Source organism: Oryzias melastigma, linkage group LG18, assembly GCF_002922805.2.
Source record: "Oryzias melastigma strain HK-1 linkage group LG18, ASM292280v2, whole genome shotgun sequence".
In the NCBI taxonomy this organism is placed as follows: domain Eukaryota; kingdom Metazoa; phylum Chordata; class Actinopteri; order Beloniformes; family Adrianichthyidae; genus Oryzias; species Oryzias melastigma.
This window is the reverse complement of record NC_050529.1, coordinates 838,293-849,849: the sequence shown is the minus strand read 5'-3', so window position 1 is coordinate 849,849 and position 11,557 is coordinate 838,293. Positions and strand designations below refer to the sequence as shown.

General features: G+C 40.8%; 1 protein-coding gene and 1 long non-coding RNA gene across 3 annotated transcripts in view; one reads left to right on the top strand and one right to left on the bottom strand.

Moving 5' to 3' along the window:
- Nucleotides 1-2,540: 2,540 nt before the first annotated feature.
- Nucleotides 2,541-2,895, bottom strand: LOC118600105. The gene is made up of 2 exons (XR_004949673.1): nt 2,684-2,895; nt 2,541-2,614 (listed from the first exon to the last, which is right to left on the bottom strand). It is a non-coding gene; the product is annotated as an uncharacterized LOC118600105 (long non-coding RNA).
- An 891-nt stretch (nt 2,896-3,786) lies between these two features.
- The window catches only part of LOC112155805 (5'-AMP-activated protein kinase catalytic subunit alpha-2), an 18,441-nt gene continuing 10,670 nt past the window's right edge, over nt 3,787-11,557 (top strand). Inside the window, exons 1-6 of one of the 2 annotated variants that reach the window (XM_024287752.2) lie at nt 3,787-4,817; nt 5,447-5,534; nt 5,627-5,851; nt 8,042-8,204; nt 9,145-9,483; nt 9,563-9,689. In XM_024287752.2, coding sequence (XP_024143520.1) covers nt 4,742-4,817; nt 5,447-5,534; nt 5,627-5,851; nt 8,042-8,204; nt 9,145-9,483; nt 9,563-9,689 — 1,018 coding nt within the window. In that variant the 5' untranslated portion in view covers nt 3,787-4,741. The remainder of the gene's footprint in view (nt 4,818-5,446; nt 5,535-5,626; nt 5,852-8,041; nt 8,205-9,144; nt 9,484-9,562; nt 9,690-11,557) is intronic. The other variant, XM_024287753.2, reaches the window with a different exon arrangement.

Here is an 11,557-nt window from a genome sequence, read left to right as displayed (position 1 = left end):
CCTTCGTAATGAAGGAAAATATTACTCATCAATGATTAGCCGCTACTTCTAATCAATAAAGTAATCAATTAATCAGTCTCTAAATTTTAGCGTGAGTGTCTTTACCCTGTGAAGTGACTTTGCCACAAACTAGAAAATAATGATATCAAACAACGACGTCCTTTTGAATATTTATTGAATAGCATGAGGTTAAACGAGCAGAAATAATCTACGTAAAAGCATGGAAAGCAATCAACATGTGTTGAACACAGAATATAACTTTAACTAATAACTAGAATAGATAAATGAGAAGAAAAGACACACAATATTGAGGTGAAAAATGCTAAATGTGTGGATGCATTAAGTGTGTGTTGTGCACAAAAAGGGTGATGTTACTGATCTGAGAATAAGCTATTCTTAAAAGGAGGAATTCAAAACGGGGCAAAGATGTTACTCTTGCAAAAATAGTTAATCTTTGTTCTAACCACCAGCAATTGACTGTATGAGCGAAGTTCGACTTCTCACCAAGCGGTCTGAAGATCTGGATCTGCTCTGCCAGGAAGGGTGGTTGATCCTGTTCCTAGCCGGTTGGTTCAGGCGGGCCGTGGAGACGAGATCTGCAGCCAGGTGTAGAAGGAAAGGGAACCTGAGGTTCTGCTCTGTTCAGTCACTTAGCTTCTGGGGTGGTCGAACGATTTCGCTATTCCGTTTTGTGACCAAAAAGTATAAGTCGCAAAGCTGGCCGGACAATGGAACTTATCGACTGGTCTAGCATTAAAATCAGTTCAAAATAAAAGCATCAAAAAGTTGGAATCAGTCTATGAAATAAACGGAAGACAAAAATGTNGTGACCAAAAGTATAAGTCGCAAAGCTGGCCGGACAATGAAACTTATTGAATGGTCTAGCATTAAAAATCAGTTTCAAAATAAAAGCATCAAAAGTTGTAAAAAGTTGGAATCAGCCTATGAAATAAACGGGAGACAAAAATGTTGAAAAGGAAGAAAGCGCGCGAGAAAAAAAACTTTATCTTAAGACTGGAAGAACTTAGATGGTTCTGTTCTGCTCCGGTTCTGGCTTATCAGGCTTGTGCCTCATGGCTTGTAAGGCGTGTTGTTGAGCCTGTCTGAGCAGCAGCCAAGAAGGTGTTGAGAGGGGAAGAAAAAAAGGAAGAAGAGAGAGCTTCTGGCCTGCGCGCCAGTGTTTTCAAACTGGAGGCAGGGCCAGAATCGCCCAATCCGTGGGGATTTGAGGCGTTTTACGATTGGAGGTAATTTGCATGTCCCAATGAGCTCTGTCTATGCAAATTTCAGGGGCATCACTTTATTCTAGTCTGTGGATGTTTATTCTTAATGCTGAATTAACAACAAAAGAGGTTTCTATCAACCAAAGTTATCAAAAAGTTTGTAAAACCCTATATGTATGTGTGGATCCTGTATGTGGCACATAAAATGCTTCCCAAAGTCCACATAAACACAGAACAGCAATTCTCCAAGCTTTGACGGTTACACAATGATTATTCATGGATTTTAACCTCAAAGTAGTTGTGACTCTTCTGCTGTTAGGAATAAAGGTTTGATTACACACATGTAGTAATATTACATTTCTTGGTGCTGTGGAGAGATGTTTTACATGTAAGATCCAACGAACAAAAGTCCTGTGATTTAAAACATAAGAAAAGTTATGAAGGGTACATGTTTCAAACAAAGGAGCCTGAGTGTCTGTCGGGAATGCTTGGACCCTCCAGGGGGTCAGCCTGCTGGAACCAAGACTCTTTTGAAGATGACAGGCTGAGTTAGCCAGAGTTTCAAATGCAGAATAGTCAGGGTTCTGGCCCAGTTTAATGACTTACATCCGAGTCGAAGGTAGGGGTTTCAGACAACTTTATGGCTCCTTGTTGGAAGAGGCACTCTGTTATCTTGAGAAAAAAAAGGCACTCCACATAAACGTGTTAGCTTGTCCGGCGTTAACAAGAGATCGGTGTTTCTTCCTTCACAGAGAATGCTGATGCTCATGGGTTCAATTTGCTGTGAAATTTGGTCACAAAATGCAGACAACAGCAGATGAACATTTTGGGATTCATTAAAATGTAAATGTATCATGCTCCGATTATCACTGGCTGTGAATGCTTGTTCTCTTTGAAACATCAATTTCTGTATTAAAAAGATCCTCTTCGCCTCAATGCGGATCATTTTCCTAGAGACACAAACACCTTTCCGTCTTTGCTCAATAATCAAAGTTCAAACCAGTTCTGATTCATTGCTCGCCTTCTTTTCACCTCCACCAGGAAGTCTGTTTGCTTGTTGTTCCTTACTTCTGGTGCCATCTTCTCAATACCATCCGTCTGCTTGGGCCAGATACGTTTAGGATTCAAACCAAATGTGGTTCATATTTCTCACCAGAATGTTCTTTGTCGTTTGCCACCACATAAAACTTCAAAGCTAATTGAATGAGCCTTCCTGGACGGGGCTGTTCTCAATTGTGTACGTCAGCTCGTGAGAACCTGCTTGTTTTTGTGGGTTAGGAGGGGCTGGTGCTCAAATACACCCAAGGAGGAGCACACTGAGAGCTAGATATACAGTTTATTATGCTCAAGGTGGCGTGGAAAACGTGTTGCTGCCAGATGCACAGGGTAGTCTGTAACAAAAACACAAGAGAGTTATTTGAGGTCAAATGAAGGGAACAAAATACAGGTGTTGGTATAACCTCCTGGAGAGTAGACTTTGGGGTGTCAATATGGAGAGGGAGGGCAGTGAAGACTCTTGTGAAATCCAGGCCAGGGTCATACGCATGGGGCCCAATCCAGAAATGCAACACACCAGGGGAGCAGACTTGAATCCGAAATCTAGGGCCAGTAAAAGGGTCAAAACCTGCAGGACGGTTGAACCAGACTTGAGAGCTTGAGCAGACTTGAGAGCTTGAGCAGACCTGAGTGATGGCAGAAAGCACAACGAACTGGCAGGGAGGAAGGGGAGGAGAGAAACTTAAATAGTCCAGAGCTCAGCTGTGTGGAATCAGCAATCAGGAAACTGGAGAGCAGGAACAGGAGGTCATGAGGGAGAAACCCCACAGATCCTGACAAGAGGAGTGCTCACAAATGCGTGAATGAATCAAAATACCGTTATGAGGTTGTTTATTGTGAGGAATGAACATTAAATAACTTAAAAGCTCAAAACATTGATTTTTTTATGGTATAGGCCAGCAACCTTTAAAACAGTCATTTGGGCTTGTTTTCTACTGATCAAAACCTAGAAGGAACCGCATAGTTTTATCTTAGCCTTTAAGAAATTTGGATTTACATTCATTACCTTCTTTTTTGATAATAAATAGAAATTATATTTCTTTTTGGCTAGAACAAAAGCAAACATGTAAAAAAAACCTAGGATCTCTCAAAATTTATTTGTATTGTTTTACATTTGACAGAAGCTCAAATAACTTCTTTCAAAATAAAAGATGATCTGTGCCAAACAGGATCATCTCAGTGCAGCTCTGAACAGCTAGTAACCAATGTTTTGCAGCATAGGATAATATGTCCTTTTAACTCTTAAAAGATCATACTTTTTACCAAAGTTTTGCTTTGCATATAAAACATGTTCATTCTGCAAATGCTAATTAAGTAATCCTTACTTTTAAAAAATGCTATTTTATTTTTCTTTTTTTGGTTCTTTTTCCCCTCTTTGTCGTCAGCATTCTTACACTGCTGGGTTTTGTTATTTTAGTTTGGATCTTGGTAGTCTTCGTTTACAGGCTTTGTTTATTTGTTTTCTTTAGTTAGTTTTGGTTAGACAGTCATTATCAGGAGCTGCTGACTCTGATGGTCGACAAGGTTGGATCAGGAGTCTCCATGACTTATTTTCTGTTTGGAGCCACCATGGAGAGATAAAAGCTCAAGAAGACAAAAACGTGACCGAAAGGATCTGAAATCAAAGACCCAACTACACTGTGGACTTATCATTTAATGAGGACCAGCTGTGTATTTCCTAAGTGAAGACAGGAGTGAAGATCCACAGCAGTTATGTGGAACAAGATCTAAGCAAATGCATAAAAAAAAAGCTAAAAGCAGGGAGCCTCTTTAGAACAAAGTCTAAAGACAGATCCACACAACAGCTTCTATTTCTGATTTATTTTACAAGGTAACTGTTTACCTAAACAGGTTAGATGGTCACACGTGTCACCACGTCGCAACCTAAAGACGAGTTTTGCAACAATCTCAGCAGGTGGCCACACTGTGCCATCAGTAAACGAGAGGCAGTAGTCACATCTTTACATACCGCACTGCAACCACAGAGGTTTTAAGAGACTTTTTCCACTTTTCTCAGACAGACATGAATATTTTAACACTTTTGTCTTTGTTTAAACAATCAAATTTCAAACCTTCATAGAAAATAACCCCATTGTTATACTGTAGAATGAAAACAAAGAACTGATCGTGATGAAGATTTATGTCAATTTGTAAAGCTGAACATATTCTGCAGACAAGACAGCACAGAGGAGATTGATTGATAAGGTCTCCACCCGATCAGGATGCCAAACACAGTGTGCTAAGGTTAGTATACGTGGAAAGAAAAAAAATCCTGGAGACAGTGAAAGGTGAAGGTAATATATCGAGGGAACACTATCAGCACAGGAACAGCAGGGTTACACATTCTTTCAAACCCACACAGTAATTCTCTTCATTGACTCTGTGTCTTTAAGGTGGAGGACCCAGAAGCTCGACGTCTTTTTCAGCAAATCATTTCAGCTGTGGACTACTGCCACCGGCACATGGTGGTGCACAGGGACCTCAAACCTGAGAACGTTTTGCTCGATGCCAATAAAAATGCCAAAATTGCAGACTTTGGTAGGTTTTCCAGGGAGAAGCACTAACGGCGGTGGAACCTCAGAGGAGTAGCTTGTGTTCTGTTGAAGGCTGTTTTACAGCTGATAACTTGCATTGGATAGCAACATGGTGTAGTTATAATGGTATTAAATAAGTTGATTGATAAGTAAATATAAAGTTTCACTCATCGGTTTTGGTTTTATTTCTTTTTCCTTCTTAAAACAAAATTCCTGATGCAATATGACCAAGAAAGAAAAATATTTCCAAAGGCACACAATAGCTCAGTTGGTGCTGTTATGGGCGGAGAGGCGTTCCTTGATAATGTGTAGGTCTGGTATCAGGTCCTGCAGGAAGCCTCGAGGCCCAGTGTCATCTGATAGGGGGGAGTGTTTGGCTGAGAGTACAGCAGCACCAGTTAGCAGATAGGAAGAGAAGGAAGAGAAGAATAGCAGATAAGGTGAAGGTCAGAGAATCTCAGAATGGATGTTGAACGCCACAAAGTCAGCCTCATCCAATTAGAAGGGCTTTCTGTCTGGGGCTCAGAGTCTTGGCAGGTTAGCAGAGGATAAAGATCACAGCAGAGGATGAAATCATGTTGTAAACGTAAAGTATCAAACAAAAGTAATTGATAATGTGGAATTGACCAACAGGATTGTCCAACATGATGTCAGATGGGGAATTCCTGCGAACAAGCTGTGGCTCACCAAACTACGCAGCTCCAGAGGTCATCTCTGGAAGGTGAGTCTACAGAAAAGAACAACACTTGTTGAGTGAGAAATCAGGGTAAGTCTACACTTGCAGCCCTCATGCTGTTCTGCTGCCTCTTCCAGGCTGTATGCCGGCCCGGAGGTGGACATCTGGAGCTGCGGAGTGATCCTGTATGCCCTGCTGTGTGGCACTCTGCCCTTTGATGATGAACATGTTCCCACACTGTTTAAGAAGATCAGAGGAGGTGTTTTTTACATCCCAGAGTACCTGACGCGTTCTGTGGCCTCACTGCTGACGCTCATGCTACAGGTGGATCCACTGAAAAGAGCCACCATCAAAGACATCAGGTACTCACCACATTGCAAACCTCAGCAGAGAGAAAATGTTCTGAGCCAGAATGTTGTTGCATTACTAACACGTCATTATTGAATGAACATGAATTTGCATTTAGGCATTATCTAGATTACCTTTACAGTTTGTTCCAAATTATGATGGAAATAATATTTTTCTGTGATTTTCTAAATAGTCTTCATAATTTTCAAATCACTAACCATTTGAGTACACTGAAAAAACAAACTTTTTGCATTAGTAATATATACTTAATTTTTCCTCATAATATTTACATAATAATTCAAATATTATGCAAATACATAGATTTTTCTAGTAAAGAAGTTAAGTTTACTTATTTTTTATAAGTAATCAAAAATTTCGATTGTTTATTAGTAAGATCTACTTTTCAAATTGTTGTAACCACTTTTGGAGCATTCAATAAAATTATGTAAATTTTATTAGAGAAATTTATGTTTGGTCTATTTGCTTAAGATTTGACAATAACCTTACTTGTGGACGTAAGTAAATTTTACTAGATTGTTGTTGGTAGTTTTTATATTCATAAATGCAGTAAAATGTAATCAAGAATTGTTAGTGCAAATTGTTAGGAGGATTTTCTTAAATAAATCTTATTAGTTATTTTTTTCAGTGTATATTAAATGTTATTGAGCAAACCTCCTAAAGATAAAAGTATTAAAACATAATAAAACCCTTCAAATGTTCCACATTATTACAACAGAGTTCTACAACATCTGATAGATTCTTGAGAACTGAAAATGGTCATTTGTTGAATCTGCTCCATTTACTGAAATCTAAAGCTATTCCATCAAAAACCTCTTCATAGATCAAGTTCCTTTTGAACATAGGACCTTATTTTGTAGCAGCTTCACAATTCTTTCATCCGTTGAACTATTTGGAGAGTTTCTGCTGGAGTTTCTCTGCAGGATGTCAGAATATCCTCCAGACCTGCTGTTTGGATGTGAACTGCCTCCACCCTCAAAGAGGATGATCCAAAGGTTCTCAATAGGGTTGAGGTCAGGAGAGAATGGGGTCACACCATCAGTTTATCTGCTTTATAGCAGCAGACAGAAGTAAGCGGTTAGACAGAAACTCCACCCACTTTTCAGAGGTCATTTTCACACCTTCACGGAGCCTAAAGGGTCGAGCAGCTCCCTCCTCATGATTCTGATGTTGGTGGACTCCAGAGATTCCAGCAGCTTCAAACGTGCTGCTGCTTTTAGCAGCTGCTCTCTAAATCTGATGGATTTTTCTGCAGAAACTTTCCTCATTCTGTCTTTATCTGCACCAACCTGTGTGTCTGGATCAGTCCTAAATCTCCTCAGAGTACGATGATCACACTGAAGTTTCAGGAAATATTCAGAGTTTTCATGCCTCGTCCAAGACATTCAACTATTTCACTCTTTTCAGCAGCAAAGATCCCTTTTCTTTCCCATATTTAATGAAAATATTGGTCCGTAATAATGTGGAACATCCTTCTTTAGTAGTTTCTCCTTTAACTGAACTTACTTGGTAAACTAACGATCACAGGTGTATGAGACTGATGTCAGTGATCCAAAGAGACCAGAGACACAATATCACCCACGAGTTTCATTGAAAAACAACGAATTGGATCTTTTTGACACTAAAATACAATTTACATCATAATTTCGAACACACCGTATATCACACCAGTAAAGAGACAGGTTGGGGGTTAATCCATGCTCTGTAACTGTTCAGGCATTTCCAGTCACTTTGTTTTAGAAGTTACAATTTCAGGAGTCTTGCAGCTTGTTTAAATGTTATTCTATGATGATGCTTGATGCCTTTGTCTTCTACATTTGGATTTCAAAAAGATTTCTTTAAGACTGCAGTCATTCTTGTCATGTTAACTTTTCATCCCAACAAGCTGTTTTCAAAGTGGGGCATTTGCTTATAATAAGTAGAGACAAATGATTTCTAGACTTACAGCAATGCTACTTTTAAATGAACATTGTCTTCCTGTTTTAATATAACATTTCTGACCACAGGTTTGCGAAGACAAAAGTTCAAGCCCTCACGTTTGTTTTAGTGCATTTATTTTTGACTAATGATGAAAATCTTGCTTTTTGAAACTCACTCAACCTACAGTAACACCAGACCAAGGCCTGTCGCTCCTTCTTCTGTTGGGTAACACAGGGAAATGAAGTTGTAACTCTTTGCTTTGCTAGGGAACATGATTGGTTTAAGCAGGACCTGCCAGGTTACCTGTTCCCAGAGGACTCGTCGTACGATTGCACTGTGTTGGATGAAGAGGCTGTTAGAGAAGTGTGTGAGAAGTTTGAATGCACGGACTCTGAAGTGGTGTCAAGCCTTTACAGTGGAGATCCACAGGTACCGATGCACATTCAGAGACATTGGGACTTTACTGCCTGTCATAGTTTTAAAGGGGCATTACCTTGATTTTCTTAAGCCTTTCAGAGTGAACTTATTACCTTTAGAACACTAAAACAAATTATTTATGAAATATTAATTATTTTCTTGAGTTTTTTTCTACCTGGAAGTAAAACGACTCGATTCCTGAGGCACCGTCTGCCGCTGCTTGTGCCGTCCATTTCATGACGTCATCCTAGAGCCGGCTTTGGCAGGGTTTATTTGTTTCTTCCATAAAAATAATCCAAAGTTTTTCAAAGATGGATGCAGATACCATATATCTGCCTTTAGTAAGCTCGGCCATCACCACATTGCTTCACAACACAAATACACTTGGCATCTGCACAACTATACCAACCAGGGCAGGGGGTTTTAAAAGGAGCACCGTGCCTAAAGTAGCAAACACCTGTTTCAACTGGAATGTATTGAAGACAGGACACAGCTGGAAGATATACTGTATTCTGCATCTAAAATGAAAGTTTTTTGCTGATCACCGCCAACTCAGTGGAGAAATTGAATGTTGGTGTTAGACTGGGGGCGGAGCTGTAAGAGCAGACTCTTCCTGAAAGGGGCGGTCTCACTCTGTGACATCAGCACATGAGAACCCGCTCGTTTTCGTGGGTATGGGAGGGGCTGCTGGTGAGAGTGCAGGTTTTTAGAGGATTACTCAGAAATATATGAACGGATCCAAATACTGTTTCGGGGTTCTTTATAGTGAGGAATGAACAGTAGAATACACTTAAAACCTTAAAAAGTTGACTTTTAATGGTATGGCCCCTTTAAATATTTTATGGTTGGTGTTGCATGCTGTTAGCTGTCACATCTGAGAAAACATCTTGTATTGATTCAAGCTTGTATTTGAGTCTTGGCTTCATTGTTCCTCCTCCCTCTGTTCATGCAGGATCAGTTATCTGTAGCTTATCACCTCATCATAGATAATCGACGCATCATGACTCAGGCCAGCGAGTTCTACTTGGCATCCAGTCCTCCACAGGGCTCTTTCATAGAGGATGGGATGCCACTGCCCCCTGGGGTCAAACCCCACCCAGAAAGGATGCCTCCTCTCTTGGCTGACAGCCCTAAGTCTCGATGTCCTCTGGATGCTCTCAACACCACCCGGCCTAAACCACTGGCAGTGAAGAAAGCCAAGTGGCACCTGGGCATCAGGAGTCAGAGCAGACCCCATGACATCATGACAGAGGTGTACCGGGCTATGAGACAGCTGAGTTTTGACTGGAAGGTAACTGCATATGCTCTACACACAGAAGGTTGTGCAGCATGCATGCAGCTCTGCTAATATGTCTGGTCTTGTGTGTCAGGTGGTGAATCCATACCATCTGCGTGTGCGGAGGAAGAATCCAGTGACGGGAAACCTGGTGAAAATGAGCCTGCAGCTTTACCAAGTGGATAACAGATCCTACCTCCTCGACTTCAAAAGCATTGATGGTTAGTGACAGAAAAGACTCCATTCACTTCAATGTAAAGACACAAAGCTGTAACATTTAAAGTCCCTCTCTGACTCTAAGCAGTATGTTTAAGTGTCCTGCATTTGTAGAATATTCTCAGTTTATGGATTTTGATCTACCACTAGATGGCACAATTTGGTGCTTTTGAGTGCCTGTCTGGGTAAATACAGAGGGTTGTGTCCAGAAGGGTATCCGATGTATCCAAAGCCAAATCAAATCATACCAACAGAACTTTTCATTCGGGATAGTCGTGGCACGGGTTAAAAACGTCTGACAGCCATGCTGTTGGCTTGCTGGATGCCAGTGAAAATGGACTACTGTGCTGTGAGTGGAAGAAGGAGAGGAGGGAGGCCTGTTTGCAGACCGAGGGAGGAAAGCAACAACAGGAGGGAAGACTTTAGAGGAAGAACTTTAAATGTAGAGACTTTGACAGGAAAAGTAGAGAGATGAGGAAGGAGAACACAGTGAAAGGGACCACAATCTACAAAGTAGTGGCAGCCCGACAGTATGGTGGTGTGAGGATGACTCTGGTGGTGAGGAAGATGAAGAGGACCAAGTGATGAAGGATAAAATAGGAAGAATGAGACAGAGATGGAAGGACTGCAGCAGGTTAGGGTGATCAAGAAGAGATGGAAATGTGGTGACAGGTTCTGAAAGTGTGATTGAAAGATGGAAGGAGAACTTTGATGAATGAGCAGCATCTTACAGAGCAGAGGATCAGAGGACATGTGGATCAGTTAGGAAGATGTGAGGAAGAAATTAAAGATGATAAAGAGGGGATAGACAGTTGCTCCTGAAGACATACATCCTGAGGTATGGAAGAGATTAGGAGAGATGGCAGTACACTGGACTGTTTTGCAAAAGAGGGTGTCAGAGGAATGGAGAATGTTCCGATTCCATTTTACAGAAGAATGGAGACGTGCAGAGAAACTTCAGAGGAATCAAAGCTGATGAGTCTCAATTAAGTTATGAGAAAGAGAAGTGGAGGCTAGAACATTGGTGAACAACTGGATGGTTTGAGTCCAAGGAAAACAAGCACATGTGTAACATTTGCTTTGAGGATGTTTCTGGAGAACAGAGAAGGTCAGATGGAGCTGCATCGTGTAGATCTAGAGCAGTGTTTTTCAACCAGTGTGCCGCGGCACACTAGTGTGCCGTGAGAGATGGTCTGGTGTGCCGCGGGAAATTACCCATTTTCACATATCTAAAACATTCACCATCACTATGCTATCAGCTCTGTGTTCATCCAAACGGCCCTGATTTAACACTGGATAGTTTTGAATATGCAAGATGGTAAAATAAATATTTATTTGATTCTATAAATGACTAATCAGAATGATGTTCCCGCACTCCGGCCGCAAAACTAGCCTCAAACTTAGCTTTTAGAAATGTCCCTCCCCCTTCAGCTGTCTCCGCCAATCATTGTTGGAGGCCTGATCACATGTCATCAATCTGACCAATCAGAAGTGGTTTGTAGTATTATGTGTGCCGTGACCAAGGATTGTGGAGTCTCTCGTAGCTTTTCAACAGTAGCTTTATTCACTCATAACAGTAGCTCATGCCCTGCATGCAAGTCCGTCCTCTTAAAGCTTCCCCCTTTCTTGCTGTTCTTCACCACATCAGTTCCTACCCAAGTGCCCTCACTACATCTCCCTCCTTTTAGCTAAGAGTCTGTTTCTTTTTATTCATCACAGGACAGTTTAACTGTAAACTATTGAAGCTTGGATTCATTAATAGTAAACAATTTCTTCAATAAACATTACAGCAGTTATCAACAATGCTGCACAATCTTTCTTTGGTAAACATAAAACTTTTTAACAATACTTAACAATCTATTTTGCCTTCTTT